We start from the raw sequence: 17,683 nt of genomic DNA on the forward strand, positions 1-17,683 counted from the left end.
CAACCACCTGCTCGGTTAATAATAATATTAATTATAATAATACATGCACAACTTACAGACAGACTGATATATGACAATACATATACACCTTGCAGACAGACTGATATATGACAATACATATACACCTTACAGACAGACTGATATATGACAATACATACACACCTTACAGACAAACTGATATATGACAATACATATACACCTTGCAGACAGACTGATATATGACAATACATATACACCTTACAGACAGACTGATATATGACAATACATACACTCCTTACAGACAGACTGATATATGACAATACATATACACCTTACAGACAGACTGATATATGACAATACATACACACCTTACAGACAGACTGATATATGACAATACATACACACCTTGCAGACAGACTGATATATGACAATACATATACACCTTACAAACAGCCTGATATATGACAATACATACACACCTTACAGACAGACTGATATATGATAATACATATACAGACATATATACAGTATATAAATATAAAGTTTTTAGCACCAGAGTTATTGCACGTTATCAATGGAGGAGTCTGTCGCCAGTAGAGTCATAACCAATCTTGAGATTTACAGAGTTGAGTTGAGATCTAGAGTTGAGATCTTTAGCCTGATGACTGCGCAAGCACAAAAACTGCCAGTAGCTAATCAAGATAAGTATTCTATCTAATTCTCTACTAATTTATACTGTTACATTCTATGTTGAGCACCGTGGTTTTTATGTCTACATATACAGTGAATATATACAGTGTGTATATACATACAGTGTATATATATACAGTGTGTATATATATAGTGTGTATATACAGTGTGTGTATATAGTGTGTATATATACAATGTATATATAGTGTATATATACAGTGCATATATGGTGTATATATATACAATGTATATATAATTTATATATACAGTGTATATATAGTGTATATATACTGTGTATATATGCACTATATATACAGTGTATATATAGTGCATATATACATGTATATACACATATATATATATATATATATGTGTATATATACATACATATATACACATATATACATGTATATATATATACATGTATATATATATACTGCGCATATATATACAATGTATATATAGTTTATATATACAGTGTATATATAGTGTATATATACTGTGTATATATACACTATATATACAGTGTATATATAGTGTATATATACTGTGTATATAGGATATAGTGTATATATATATATATACTGCGTATATATACATGTATATTTTTTTAATCGTAAGTAGAACTAAAACCACAGTGATCAACATAAAATGGAACTGTGGCCAACTGTATAAATTAGTAGAGAATGCTAACAAAGAAAGGGATATTGATTCGCTAATCCACCTCACTCAGGTATACAGCAAGGACATCGGAATGACCTTCGGTATTGAGAAATGTGGAAGGCTAATTCTTAAGAAAGACCATTCTATGCTCACAGATGGCCTAAGAATGCCAAATGGTACCATCAAAGATATAGAAGAAGGGTACAAGTACTTAGGGATTATGCAAAGCAACATCAACCACAAAACCGAGGTACGACACCAAACCATTACTGAATACAAGAAACGCCTTCGGCAGGTCCTATGGAGCCAGCTCAATGCCAAGAACCAAGTCATGGCAATATATACCTACGCACTGCCAGTAATAAGATATCGAGCAGGCATAATAAAGTGGACTGAGGAAGCCATCAAGGAAACAGATATAGCAACTTGTAAACTGCTGACCATGCATGGAGCACTCCACCCAAAATCTGATACTACTAGATTGTATCTCGATAGGAAAGATGGCGGTAGGGGACTCAAAAGTGTACAGCAGACAGTGAAAGAGGAGGAACAAAGCATCAAAGCATATGCAGCCTCCATGGCCACTTCAGATAAGTTGCTAGCTGAATTTCAATCGGCTGCTCTTACAATGGACCTACGCCCTGATGAAGAGGAAATTGACTGGCACACAAAACCACTTTATGGTGCTTGCCACCGACAAATATCTAAGGTTGGCGATCTTCACTAGACATATATGTGGCTGAACAATGGAAACCTAACAACCAATACAGAGTCGCTAATCATGGCAGCCCAGGAGCAAGTGCTCCCAACAAAGCAACTCCAAACAAAAATCTATCACACTAGAGACGATCCTAGATGCAGACTGTGCAAAGATGCATCTGAGACCATCCAACACATCATCAGTGGATGCAAGCAGCTAGCAGGAAACGCATACACTGAGCGGCATAATCATATCGCAGGGGTTGTGTATAGAAGTCTATGTGACGAGTATGGCCTTAATAAACCACAACACTGGTGGGAAGCTTCTGGTATGGTCAATGAAAATGACCGCGCTAAGATCCTCTGGGACTTCTACATCCGGACTGACAAGCATGTCCTAGCAAACCAACCAGATATAGTAGTGGTGGACAGGGAGAACAAGAGGGCTACTATTATAGATATAGCAATACCCAATGACTACAATATAGCCAGCAAAGAAAAAGAAAAGGTAGAGAAATATCTCCCTCTTTGAGAAGAGATTGATAAATGCTGGAATGTAAGAACAACTGTAATCCCAGTAGTCATTGGGGCACTGGGCGCAATAACACCGGCGCATAAAATGTGGCTTGCCCAAATACCAACAGCAATCAACTCAGGTGAGTTGCAGAAAAGTGCGCTATTGGGAACAGCTAAGATCTTGAGGCGAGTGCTCAACTCCCAGGTCTCTGGTAGGAGACCCGAGTTAGAGCAGAAATTACCACCCATACGGAGTATCCGGGGTGAAGAAACAATTTATATATATATATATATGTGAAGAAAAGGTAGAGAAATATCTCCCTCTTTGAGAAGAGATTGATAAATGCTGGAATGTAAGAACAACTGTAATCCCAGTAGTCATTGGGGCACTGGGCGCAATAACACCGGCGCATAAAATGTGGCTTGCCCAACTACCAACAACAATCAGCTCAGGTGAGTTGCAGAAAAGTGCGCTATTGGGAACAGCTAAGATCTTGAGGCGAGTGCTCAAACTCCCAGGTCTCTGGTAGAAGACCCGAGTTAGAGCAGAATTTACCACCCATACGGAGTATCCGGGGTGAGTAAACCATTTTTTTTTTATATATATATATACATACATGTACAATAGATGCAGTATTTACGGTCTCTTGTATAAAAGGGATCAATATTAACATAAAGCAGTGTAAAGTACAGGCTAGTCTAATAAAACTGCAGGCAGATGTAACTTATGTATATAAGGAATATTACATTATATGCAAACCTAAAACTGCTACATTAAACAAAAGATGAGAACTTGCTTCAGCATAAAGGCACGCTGCCAAATTCCTTTAGAGCGAGTTTTAACACTTAACTTTTAAACACTCAAATTGTTAAGCTGTATCATGGCTCTGGGATTTTCACTACTTGACTAGGTTCATTTTCAAGAATATGCCATTTATTGGTTCCAGCTCATGTCAAATAATCAAGACTTAGTGCTTTTCCATGATAGACCTTACAGACATTTAGAGCTGCATTCCATTCTATACAAGAATGTCATCCGAAGGTGCTGACAGTAGTCAGGTCTGTAGAGGATGATTATGTATGTATCTTGGAGCAAGGCTGTTTAAATCAAACATTTTCTCTTAATGCTACCCTTCTTACAACTGACTGCCAACATGACTGAACTTCTGTTACCAAGTCACAACAGCTCTCATTCATTAACAACAGCTCTCTTCTTTGCTGCCGAGCTGGTGACTAAAAACAGCGAGTCAGCACTTGTTACTGAGATACACTAACAGGAGCTAAGAAAGTGTTTTTGAGGCAGAAAACTGATTGAGCGGTGCAGTCAGATGACAAGGAAAGTCTTTGGAAAGCTAACAGTATCATGTACCTCAAGATATACTGTATAATATTACTCTAACAACATACGAGTTTAAATGGTCTGATGACGGCATAGCGATGATGGAAAAACTCATGCAATCAATTACACTGTGAGTTATTGAAAAAAAAATGATCACAGGCTATATGTAGCAGAGAAACTGTCAAACACAAACCGAAGGTAGATTTTCAGAAGTCAGCAGCAATAAAGTGGCTCTTCCAAAACTGCTTGTCTACAGCTGTACACTGTAAATAATGACTCTGTGTACTCAAAACTTTAGAAAGAGGAAAATCACATAAGAGAAAGTTTGGAGGACTCAAAACTCTAACCTGAACAGAAGGTTGAGTTTTCCACCATCAGTGTATCAACTATAGCGTATTGGAAGCTGGGCCAGAACACAAGGCTGTCCGGGACATTTTCACAGCTTGTGTACATCGCGTATACCTCTTCTGCCTCTAGGATTCGATCCCAGACGTAAAGGAGCGTTATCTGCCCCATGAAGGATTCTGCAGAACTGTACGTGCCACTCAAGTCATCTTGCTCCTGACCAATGACAAACATTCCTCCACCTAACAAGAGTTAATGCAATATATCGTGTAAGAAACTTGGCAACACTATACAGTACTAGAAATCACCGCTGCTCATAACAATAACACATAAGAAGCGTCTACTCTAAGAATGAGCTGGCTTGACAATGGGATTGTTTAATATTTGTCAACTGCCTTAAACTTTGACTAACAGATTTCTGACTAATTGTTTGGAGGGTTTAAATTTGGAGACCTCCAGTCTTCAGACGTTCAAAGCTTCTTTTCCTTGAATACTACGGCATCACAGGTCTGTTATTATATTGTTCATAGTGCTGTCCTTGAATACTACGGCATCACAGGTCTGTTATCGTATTGTTCATAGTGCTTTTCCTGAATACTATGGCATCACAGGTCTGTTATCATATTGTTGATAGTGCTGTCCTTGAATACTACGACATCACAGGTCTGTTATCATATTGTTCATAGTCCTTTTTTTTAATTTTACGGCATCACAGGTCTGTTATCATATTGTTCATAGTGCTTTCTCTGAATACTATGACATCACAGATCTGTTATCATATTGTTCATAGTGCTTTCCTTGAGTACTACGGCATCACAGGTCTGTTATCATATTGTTCATAGTGCTGTCTCTGAATACTATGGCATCACAGGTCTGTTATCATATTGTTCATAGTGCTGCTGGTTTGTATTAGTATTTGTTGCCAAAACGAAGATCTCAACGCAGTCCAATGTTGCTAGCCACACATGTTCCCACAAGATCTTGATATCACTGCATATATTTTATTGGTTAATAAAATGTACTACGCGGCAATATATTATAGCCCTATAGTTTGCCTGCGCACTGACAATAAGTTTATTTTTGGCGTTTTTATTGTGGTGCAATAATTCTGTTATGTATAAATACATGCTAGTCATCCAGAAAAGTACATGTCTGTCTATTTTTTATGCTTATATTGTCATGCTTATATTTATTGTTTTGTGTTTATGAATATCGAATACTCGCCTTAACTCATTCTCTTCCTTAGTGCCTTAACTCATTCTCTCCCTTAGTGCCTTAACTCATTCTCTCCCTTAGTACCTTAACTCACTCTCTCCCTTAGTGCCTTCACTCACTCTTTCCCTTAGTGCCTTAACTCACTCTCTCCCTTAATGCCTTAACTCATTCTCTCCCTTAGTACCTTAACTCACTCTCTCCCTTAGTGCCTTAACTCACTCTCTCCCTTAGTGCCTTCACTCACTCTTTCCCTTAGTGCCTTAACTCACTCTCTCTCTCTTAATGCCTTAACTCATTCTCTCCCTTAGTACCTTAACTCACTCTCTCCCTTAGTGCCTTAACTCACTCTCTCCCTTAGTGCCTTAACTCATTCTCTCCCTTAGTACCTTAACTCACTCTCTCCCTTAGTGCCTTAACTCATTCTCTCCCTTAGTGGCTTAACTCACTCTCTCCCTTAGTGCCTTAACTCACTCTCTCCCTTAGTACCTTAACTCACTCTCTCCCTTAGTGCCTTAACTCCCTCTCTCCCTTAGTGCCTTAACTCACTCTCTCCCTTAGTGCCTTAACTCACTCTCTCCCTTAGTGCCTTAACTCACTCTCTCCCTTAGTGCCTTAACTCACTCTCTCCCTTAGTGCCTTAACTCACTCTCTTCCTTAGTGCCTTAACTCACTCTCTCCCTTAGTACCTTAACTCACTCTCTCCCTTAGTGCCTTAACTCACTCTCTCCCTTAGTGCCTTAACTCACTCTCTCCCTTAGTGCCTTAACTCACTCTCTCCCTTAGTGCCTTAACTCCCTCTCTCCCTTAGTACCTTAACTCACTCTCTCCCTTAGTGCCTTAACTCACTCTCTCCCTTAGTGCCTTAACTCACTCTCTCCCTTAGTGCCTTAACTCACTCTCTCCCTTAGTGCCTTAACTCACTCTCTCCCTTAGTACCTTAACTCACTCTCTCTCTCTTAATGCCTTAACTCATTCTCTCCCTTAGTACCTTAACTCACTCTCTCCCTTAGTGCCTTAACTCACTCTCTCCCTTAGTGCCTTAACTCACTCTCTTCCTTAGTGCCTTAACTCACTCTCTCCCTTAGTACCTTAACTCACTCTCTCCCTTAGTGCCTTAACTCACTCTCTCCCTTAGTGCCTTAACTCACTCTCTCCCTTAGTGCCTTAACTCACTCTCTCCCTTAGTGCCTTAACTCCCTCTCTCCCTTAGTACCTTAACTCACTCTCTCCCTTAGTGCCTTAACTCACTCTCTCCCTTAGTGCCTTAACTCACTCTCTCCCTTAGTGCCTTAACTCACTCTCTCCCTTAGTGCCTTAACTCATTCTCTCCCTTAGTGCCTTAACTCACTCTCTCTCTCTTAATGCCTTAACTCATTCTCTCCCTTAGTGCCTTAACTCCCTCTCTCCCTTAGTACCTTAACTCACTCTCTCCCTTAGTGCCTTAACTCACTCTCTCCCTTAGTGCCTTAACTCACTCTCTCCCTTAGTGCCTTAACTCACTCTCTCCCTTAGTGCCTTAACTCACTCTCTCCCTTAGTGCCTTAACTCATTCTCTCCCTTAGTGCCTTAACTCACTCTCTCCCTTAGTGCCTTAACTCACTCTCTCCCTTAGTGCCTTAACTCACTCTCTCCCTTAGTGCCTTAACTCACTCTCTTCCTTAGTGCCTTAACTCACTCTCTCCCTTAGTACCTTAACTCACTCTCTCCCTTAGTGCCTTAACTCACTCTCTCCCTTAGTGCCTTAACTCACTCTCTCCCTTAGTGCCTTAACTCACTCTCTCCCTTAGTGCCTTAACTCCCTCTCTCCCTTAGTACCTTAACTCACTCTCTCCCTTAGTGCCTTAACTCACTCTCTCCCTTAGTGCCTTAACTCACTCTCTCCCTTAGTGCCTTAACTCACTCTCTCCCTTAGTGCCTTAACTCATTCTCTCCCTTAGTGCCTTAACTCACTCTCTCTCTCTTAATGCCTTAACTCACTCTCTCCCTTAGTACCTTAACTCACTCTCTCCCTTAGTGCCTTAACTCATTCTCTCCCTTAGTGTCTTAACTCACTCTCTCTCTTAGTGCCTATACAAGTGCCTATGTGAAAATGCTGATCAAACGAGCAATGAAATGCATTTACTATGAATCAATGTAAATTTCATTTGTAGTGAGATAGTTGATGTTTAGTAGGAGTAAGTAGTAAGAAACTGAGCTTATGCGTATAGATAAGTTAGTAATTGTGGTCTATTGTTATTTTGATATATTGCCATAGGTCAATTTCAAGTAAGAATTATTAGAGAATTGCTTTTGTCTATTTGAAAGAATTGAATTTAATTGAGCCGACTCATTAAAGTTAAGATAGCTAAAGAATTGAGAATTGAATTGGGCTGTTTTGTAATTTGTTTTGCAATAAATTGTGAACTCAATCGATTCTTACACTGCCTATGATGCAAAAGAGTTGGGAATTGAATTGTTTATTTTATGATGAGAATTGAATCGAGTCATTTTTAAAGCCTTATAAACATCTTTGATTATGATTATTACCCTGGCAGTTCACTGTGCTGTGAAAGATTGTCATGTGTGTCAATAAGCATAATTATTTTGGAAATGGAAAGGGTAGTTGATTGGAGCAGCTGTGAGGCTGTTGGTACACCAAGCTCAAAGTCGTGAGCTTGAATCCCACTAGGAGAAATTTTTTTCTTGACCTGCAATTGTAGTTCTGGGCTACCAAATGATACGACTCTTATTATAGTAAAGAAGATTAGCATTGAATACTCCTTGATGGTGAGCGGGGCATTACAAGCTGGTGATTTGTCTGTGCTTAAGATGTATGGAAACTCCTTTAGCCTCACTCGGCATACCGATGACTTACACTCATAGAAGTCTAAGCTTGCATTTGAAAAGCTGAAACTGCTCTGAACTTTCTGGTATCTTAAACCATTCTGTCGGTAAACCGCGGTAAACAAACCAAAGTGTGATGATTACAGAGGGCCTGAACTGAGTTCACATTGGTATGCTGACTTGCTGTCGGTGGTTGTGCCATTAACTGATCAACATTTACAGATTTATATGCTGAGTTCTAAGAATTACTAGCTCCTATCTAAATATGTGTATGAAAATATAATAATGTTTGCCTAATCCTGTTAAACAAGTGCAGAGGTAGGACAACTCTAGTTCATCTAGTATTCATTTTTGTCAAGCTTTCACACCAAGGTTTTCTTATCTATAAATTATGAGCTAAAGCACCCCTTGATTCATTCAGAGCAAGTTCCTTTTTGACAGAACTATATGTAATCTGAAGAATAGTACTGTTGTACTTGTATTTACTCAAGATAGGTGGAATACATGTAGTTTAAAGGTTGACTTGCAACAAAATTCACTTTACAGTTATTTGGTATTAAAAGATTCACCATGTCTTACTCTGTTGTGTTGTAGGTGCAAAATATGTGGAAAGGTGATTACAAGATCTTAAAAGCTCAAAAACAAACAGCCGCCGTAGATTGGAATCTCTTTATTTCGATGACGTAACCACGAAATTTGGTTATCGTCTTGTCACGTATGTTCTCACATGAATTGAAAGGCCAATAAAAAGCTCAATATAAAACTTATCGTAGTACTAGTTTATGACAAACACTTCGGGTTTTACCGAAGACCTCATATCAAATATAGATGCTCGCTACTTTACAGTTTTGTTTCGGTATTATTCAATCGTCAAGTCGTAATCTGATCATGTGACCCAATACTTTGCAAATAATTTCTGCAGCACTTTTCGATTATCACAGGTGACCAACAGGCTTGTCATGATTATCAGACAATGATATGTACTCCTTCGAGCTAAGGTTAAAAAGTTTAATGATTTTTTACGGTAAGTTATAAGATATCAGTGCTAAAAGTGACAACATTACGATGACGATAAAACAGACGCGTAAGAACAATAGACATAGTTTTATTGAATGCGTGAAGTATATTTGTGAAAATATTTCGACGAATAAGGTTGCAAGAAAGTGTAAACAGAAACCATCTCTCACAACTACATCACATTTGAGGGTTTTGGAAAGGGAATCCAAACTACGGCGGTCTTGTGTGGCTGCGATTTTCTGTTCGTTTTTGAGCTTTTAAGAGCTTGTAATCACATTTCCACATATTTTGCACCTACAACACAACAGAGTAAGACATGGTGAATCTTTTGATATCAAATAACGGTAATGTGAATTTTGTTGCAAGTCAACCTTTAAAATAGTTTACTCTTCTGGATGGGAGTTGGAGTTGTGCTCATGAAATGTTAGCCATGAGATAACAACTCTCATGAAAGTCAATTTCACGGGAGTCGCATCATACTGATCGAGTGAGTAACATAGAGAGCAACATGCATACTTTAGAGGTAGTGGGTAAACGTTGAACAAAGGCTGTGACAAAGTTCTTTTACAGATATCAATTTATGGCAGAAATGTTGCCAGGCTTGTTCTAGTGCAGAATGTGTTTGCAAAGATCATCGTGTGTAAACCTTTAATTAATTACTTTACAGAATTGCTTTACTCTGAGCGGGCGACTCTTATCTGGACAACTACAGCTTGTACTTGACAATACACTACAGGTGGGTGAGACAAAACTGCTCGACGAGTGTAACAACCCGCTTACCTGATATGCTCTGGTCTACCTGGATAGATGACCCTGTTCTTACTGAGAGTCCATCAACAAACACCTGCCACATACCCTGCTGGTTAGTCCAAGTAACAGCCGTGTGATGCCAGAGCTGGTCATCTAGCGATATGTCAGTAGGCACTAGGTCATCGTTGACATACAGAAGCAACCTATGGAATATTCTAGTATACAGAATTCATATACTCGAACCCTTGTTAGGTAGACTATGCTCCTTGGAGATTGAGTTTAACCCCTATAACACAATAGACCTCTTCATTATCCTGTATAATATATAATATATATAATGCTATAATAAATATAATGCTTATTCATTGATGTTATAATGCCGCTATATTTATGTCAGTTCTGCATACAACTACAAAACAATTTTAAAATACTCGGGCTAAACAATGTTTACCTAAAAAAAAAGAAATTATTAATTTTTAGAATAAGTGTCTGGTTATCCATTTTCTTGCTCTAGCAACTTGAGTTTAACTACAATCAGACCTAGATATCACATTCAACATGTTATCAGGTTTATCATTATTACTGGCATATTCTCAATGATTTATTCTTCTTGTGTCATATAAGTGAGTCTGGCACTAGCTAAGTGAACCAGTTACCCAATCAGTGAGCTGATACCAGAATATCTATGAGAGAGAATAAGAGACGGGGAGAGGGAAGACAGTGAAATAATGAGAAAACAAAATAAAAACAAAATAAAAAAGTAAGCAAACATTTTAGTTACCATTTTCAACTGACTACGAATTCAACCAATTGAAAATCATGTAAGATTTTATATGCGAGTAAAATTAAAAGTAAAGATTACAGGTTTAGATCTGTTTACTTGGTTTATAGAAGTCTGGAGTTAAAAAACAGCACAAAAATAGTTTATTTTATATGGAAATTACTACAATTGAGTCACTAATCAGTAATTATCAAATATTGTTATATAATACTACTAGTAATATATATATATATATACATGCATATACATATTATTTTATTATATACATTATTTTATATATTACTAGTCAAATGCCCGAATTAATTAATTTGCGTAACTTACCTGAAAAGCTTTACTAAAACAATACTCGTGTTTTGGGCCAGCTTAACAATCGTTACGTGTAAAGGTTAAGAATGCTAGCTATTAACTGCAAGCAAGCGCTCTAAGTGTGACTATATTAACCAATGTAATGACTATTCGCCTAATAAATCCATTGTATTCCGTGTAGCTTAACAGTTAAGTGTGCCACCGCTAGATCTGTAGGTCCAAAATCACATTCAGTGCTGTGCGGATTTTTCATTGCTAGATTGTAATTGCTATAACTGGACACACGGTTTGACAAAAAGACAAACAATAAGATTTATATAGATTTAGACAAGCTTAACTTACTCGTATATAAATTCATAGGCTGCGCTCCATTTTATTGACGGTTTGAAAAATCTTCCACAGAAATTTATTGATATATATCTTGTGCGCTATTACAGAGATTGTGAGAATATAATATAGCAGCATTACAAACAGAAACTATGATAATAACTATAAACATAAGCTACAGCAACAGCTATAAATATAAGCTATAGCAACTACTATGAATATTAGCTATAACAACTACTAGAAATATAAGCTATAGCAACTCCAAAGGATATAAGCTATAGCAACTACTATGAATATAAGCTATAGCAACTACTATCAACACAAGCTACAGGATTAGCTATAAAATTGGTGCTATAAAAGCTACTAGGAGTGTGCAATATAGCAACTTTACCGACTGCAGTCAGAGAGAGTAAAGGCGTTGGCATGCTCATAGTTGGCATAGGAGAACGGTGTGTCTGAGTTAGAGCTTCTCGTAGACTTCAGCCAAAATGACACAGAAAAGGATGTGTAAGCATTATTTGGTACTGTGACTCGAGAGTAAGAGTTGGCTTCTCCATCAAATGTTAAAATATAATCCGATGTCAAGACTGTAAAATGATTTAAATATATTGATAAAGTGATGTATTAAATTTCCACATGAACATACTTGCTGTTTAAAAATAAGATTTTTATTTTCAGTATGATTTTGCTAAAATTATATTTTTTTGTGTAGGATAAAATATATAGCGTAAGATAGTCATTTGCTGGTGACCAGTAAAAAACTTTCAATCATTTCTAATAACAAACATCAGCTGTCACCTATCACTTGTCACCTGTCACCAAATTCACGCATTATTTGAGGTATCTGTCTCCTGTCATGAGAGTCAGCTAACACCTAAATCATTTGTTTTTCCTCATGCTGCCCTAATTGGTGTCATCTGCCAGCCAAATCACCTAGTCACTTGTCAATATGCAGAAGTCTATTTTGAGCCACTGCAAAACCCACCTCCTTCGGTACCTTATCTTCAGCAACAACAACCACAGATCAAATCTGAAGGAGGACAATCAATCTACAATTCATTACAGTTCATAGTCTTTGGCTTTTACCCGCTTTCTGTAACTTGTTTAGGTGGGTAGACAACTCCCATGTATTCAAAGACTTGCCACTCACATATGCTAGCATCTTATGTTAGGAAAAGACAATAAAGGATAAAAAGAAAAGATGGTGAACTACCTTTGTCACAATTCTGACCACCATATCCGCTCTGGCAGATGCAGATATAGCCTTCAGTCCGGTCCTCGCAGACCCCATCATTTTGACATGGATTAGAGAGGCAATCGTTAATGTTAACATCACAGAGTGAGCCCCTGAACCCTGACAAGCATTCACACCTAAATCAAATAGTCACTTATGTTAAATATAGACATAGATATCAACTGCTGCAGAAATGTTAACTGCAGGAAAAGAGTCAACATGAAGACCAACCTAAATGATCCCCAAGAATTGCTGCAGCTGGCTCCATTCAGACATGGTGCACTCCGACATTCATCAATGTCCAGCTCACACAGCCTACCGTGATAACCGGGCAGGCAATCGCATCTGAATCCTCCTACCAGATCTATACATGTAGAGTTGTTTGCACAAGGCAAAAAAAAGCATTCATCTATTTCAAGTTGACAGTTTACACCGGAGTAGCCTGGCTGACATTGACATTCGTAGCCTCCAAAATGATCTAAACATGAGCCGCCGTTGAGGCACGGTTGAGATACGCACTCTTCAACCTCGATCTGTAAAGTAGGCACTGACTATAGCATGATTGCTATTAAAGTCATTAATAATCAACACCCATGTGCTGTTTATCGCTTCACCAAGCTAAGAGAAGGTAAGTTTGGAGAAACTTAAAATGCAAAGAAACTATAGAGTTCTGTAAAAGAAGAAGAAATGACAGACTACATTAGATAAAACCAGTTGCCAGCCTTCTATGAATAAAGACTTGTTATAGGCATTCACAGTGCATAGTAACGCAGGTGAAGTCATAGTAAGGCATGTAAAGTAACATATTTGCCATTTAACGTTTCTGTTGAGACGCTACAGCCTTTGCCTCGCTAGTCACTTGTTCAGTCAGAGTGTGCAGCCATTGCTTTACGTAATGAAAAAGCATCATGAACAAAACACTGTATTTACTAGTAGGCTCATTACAGAACCAGTTTGTCAGAATAGCTTTACCTCCAGTCTCGGAGTTATTATACTGTTTCTTGTAATCTGAAGACACTGTTCATTGTTATAGATACTAGTTTATTTAAAAAGTTTCACTGCGCTGTGCCTATGTGAGCTAGTCAAGAAAGTTGTACACAGTTAAATATAACTAGTCCCTAATTTTTACAGCAGCCAGTAGTGCTGAGTTAATAGTCGACAGTTATGTATCTTTGGAAGTTTACCTCGCAGTTTCTCCCAGTCCAGCCAAATGCACAGATACATATGTAGTTGTCTATCTGATCTGAGCACCGTCCATTATTGCGACAAGGAAAGCTGTGACACTCATTGATCTCCTGCTCACAGAATGTACCTGTAAAAGTTATTTAAGACCCATTACTCTGGTTATCTACAGTTGTTTCAACAGCAAACTCAAAAGCTATGTGACTAAAGTTAAATACACTGGCTGCAGTTTGTGTTGTGTCAGCACTTTCATGTGACCAGTAAAATCTACCTGTGAATCCAAGCTGACACTCGCAAAAAAATCCATGAGGTAGGTCATGGCAGGTAGACAATTGGAGACAAGGCTGATGGAAGCATTCGCTGTACGGCAGGATATCATGGATGGGTGATGAGTACTTTATGTTAGAGGCTACTTCTTGTTGTGGATCATTTTCTTCAACAGGAAAGCATGGCTGATAAATGAATATGACATAAACATATAAATCTACCTTATATTATAGCCTTATGAAAGTCTACTCTATGTGATGACATAGTGGACATGATGACAGAGTGTATGTGATAACATAGTAGACATGATGACAGAGTGTATATGATGACAGAGTGTATATGATACCAGAGTGTATATGATGACAGAGTGTATATGATATCAGAGTGTATATGATGACAGAGTGTATATGATACCAGAGTGTGTATGATGACAGAGTGTATATGATGACAGAGTGTATATGATACCAAAGTGTATATGATGACAGAGTGTATATGATGACAGAGTGTATATGATACCAGAGTGTATATGATGACAGAGTGTATATGATGACAGAGTGTATATGATACCAAAGTGTATATGATGACAGAGTGTATATGATGACAGAGTGTATATGATACCAGAGTGTGTATGATACCAGAGTGTATATGATACCAGAGTGTATATGATACCAGAGTGTATATGATACCAGAGTGTATATGATGACAGAGTGTATATGATACCAGAGTGTATATGATACCAGAGTGTATATGATACCAGAGTGTATATGATGACAGAGTGTATATGATGACAGAGTGTATATGATACCAGAGTGTATATGATACCAGAGTGTATATGATGACAGAGTGTATATGATGACAGAGTGTATATGATACCAGAGTGTATATGATACCAGAGTGTATATGATACCAGAGTGTATATGATGACAGAGTGTATATGATACCAGAGTGTATATGATACCAGAGTGTATATGATACCAGAGTGTATATGATGACAGAGTGTATATGATGACAGAGTGTACAATAAACATTTAAAGAATAGGAATAATAGTTGCAAGCTCTAACTTGGTGTAATCAGCTTTGTGCTATTTATTACATCTTATGAAATAAAGAGTCATGTGCTGTGTGTTCACAAAAGTAAATATCAATCAGCAGGTATAAAACCCTTTTAGTTATTTTAAAAATCTATTGGTGTTTCTTGTAACCAAGTATATAAAATTATAAACAAACAGGCCCATAGTTTTAGTTTGCAAGTAGATATGCTTGCTATGTCAATGTGATATACAATGGACCAGAATAGTGGGCGAGACACAAAGAGACTCATAGTATACTAACCAATGTTTTGACATAGGTTCACATTATTGGCGCCAGACTCAAGGGTGGTGAGAGAATTTGAGCAGGGTAGACAATATGTTTTACCCATTTCTGACTGATATGAATCTCTTGGGCAAGGTACGCATGGAGCCAAGCCTGTCCGTGACACGTAGCCACTGATACATAGAGCTGCAAAGTTGTAATCTGCAGTTAAATTCACTGATATGAAAGCATTGAAAATGGAATCGCTTTAAATATACAAAAAGTCATCAAGATATAGGAGCTCAGCTTTCGTAGCAGATCTGTTTGATCTGTTTAGTCTGTTGGTGGGCTCTGGTGTCGACCCCATAGCTACAGAATAGCCTTGGGGCATATGTAGAGAGCTGCTGTTACCTGTACAATGAGAGGCTGCAGTGGTGGCCATATAGAGGGTTGTATATCTCCTGTAGCATCGATTACATTTAGTTTTACCTCTCCTCGGCTGATAGTAACCCCTCTCACAACTTCTACATGGTTTTCTAGGGTCATCCAATCCTGTCGGTGAGTAGCTTCCTGCCTCGCACAACTCTATAAACATTCAGATTGTCAGGATAGTGAGAGGAAAAACTCTTTGCAGTGTAGAAATAACATAGACATTAAAAGTAGGGAACAAACTTAGAAAACATACATACACTTAGAATGAAAAGAGATCACAGACAAGCAAACACAGACTTTGAAGAGAGTAAATTGGTTTTTAAAAAACAAAATTATACATAGATCAATAAATCAATAAATCAATATATCAGTAAATCAGTAAATCAATAAATCAATAAATCAAGATCAATAAATCAATAGACCAATAAATAGATAAGATGTTATAGAGTTATAAAAAACATAGACTTAAAAAGTCTATGATTTTTCATAGACATAAATAGAGGCCATAGACTCAGAAAAGATGGCAAAAATTAATTTTCGGAGATTGTTTTGAATATGTTGCCTGTTAATGACTTTCATAAAAAATGATGATGCAAGATATTGAAAGAGTTGGTAGTATGTAGTTGAACAAGTTTGAATGCTACAACTTTAAGGGCTGCCTACAGTATAACACACAACCTTCTCAATATGACACACTAAATACTAATATGCTGGTGAGATATAGGAAACTCACTGAAACACTCATGGCTATCCTTTGCCCCGGTGCTGTGAGTATTGCTTCCTGCAGCGCAGCGTACACACGTCTCTCTTCCAGGCATGTCTTGGTAATAGCCTACTGGACACAACTCGCAGTTCTTGGTCTCATTAAGAAATGTTCCTCGTGGACACATGACTATAAACATATGACTACAGGCTATCACTTAATGTGGTATTTCATCAATTCTTGGGATGTTCCTTTCTAACTATTGGAGAATCAAACTAGAAGTACAAAGAAAAACTGACTGCAAAGAGGGTTGAAGAAGAGCAGTTGTATAATTAATGCAGAACATAGATCTAAGTCTGTGATGCTATTGAGTGTGTGAGATCTATGCATACCTCTATGATTTCGGTGTCGTTAGCTCCATCAGGATTATAAAGAATTTAACATCATATACCATCATGTGTTTGTTTTTTTTTAAAGTCAGTGCAGAGTAGAGGATGGATGTATAAACATGTAGCGCTACATAGATGCGCAGATGTGTGTCTATATGTATTTAATATACATTAAATACCGGTCTCTGCATATATGTATGTACATGTAAATGCATGCATCAATGCTAACATAGTTAATCTCACAATATCAATATATTCTATTTTTCTCAGCTCATGAACGATCACCTAATGAGCCTTGTTACACGTACTAGTCTATTTTACTCATCGCCTGTTCATTTGCTTCGCACTATCATTTCCAAGTGTAGAACATGCCTTACAGTATGTGTTGAATCTAGTTGTCTACTGAACACATAACTCAAGCAGGACTTACAGCACATAGAACCAATGAGGACTTGTCCCGCATCGCAGATTGCTTGTCGTTCAATGACACGAAATATCAAATCAGCCAAAAAACCGTCTGGAAGTGAGTAACCGACAAACAAGCCATCCAGCAAGAATGCTTCAAAGAATGACATCACATCCTACCAAAAGATATTTGCAATTTACTTCAAGCTTTCAAGTGAAATATGCTGACCAATAGAATGAGAGGTCAGCAACAGATAGTAAGAATCCTTTGCACATGCAAGCTAAGCAATAAGTTATATTATAGTCCAAAAGGTAACAAGATAACACC

The 17,683-nt window shown here is 37.8% G+C and overlaps 1 protein-coding gene across 1 annotated transcript; it reads right to left on the reverse strand.

Annotated features, from left to right (window-relative positions):
* Nucleotides 1-3,736: 3,736 nt before the first annotated feature.
* Nucleotides 3,737-17,525, reverse strand: LOC137385869 (sushi, von Willebrand factor type A, EGF and pentraxin domain-containing protein 1-like). Its single transcript, XM_068072448.1, has 11 exons — nucleotides 17,381-17,525; nucleotides 16,592-16,750; nucleotides 15,916-16,011; nucleotides 14,138-14,299; nucleotides 13,869-13,996; nucleotides 12,916-13,217; nucleotides 12,664-12,821; nucleotides 11,842-12,037; nucleotides 10,067-10,239; nucleotides 4,234-4,473; nucleotides 3,737-3,780 (listed from the first exon to the last, which is right to left on the reverse strand). Exons 1-11 carry the CDS (start codon nucleotides 17,523-17,525, stop codon nucleotides 3,737-3,739), a joined length of 1,803 nt encoding a protein of 600 aa, XP_067928549.1.
* Between the last annotated feature and the right edge of the window lie 158 nt (nucleotides 17,526-17,683).

This window comes from Watersipora subatra, chromosome 1 (genome assembly GCF_963576615.1).
Source record: "Watersipora subatra chromosome 1, tzWatSuba1.1, whole genome shotgun sequence".
Lineage (NCBI taxonomy): Eukaryota > Metazoa > Bryozoa > Gymnolaemata > Cheilostomatida > Watersiporidae > Watersipora > Watersipora subatra.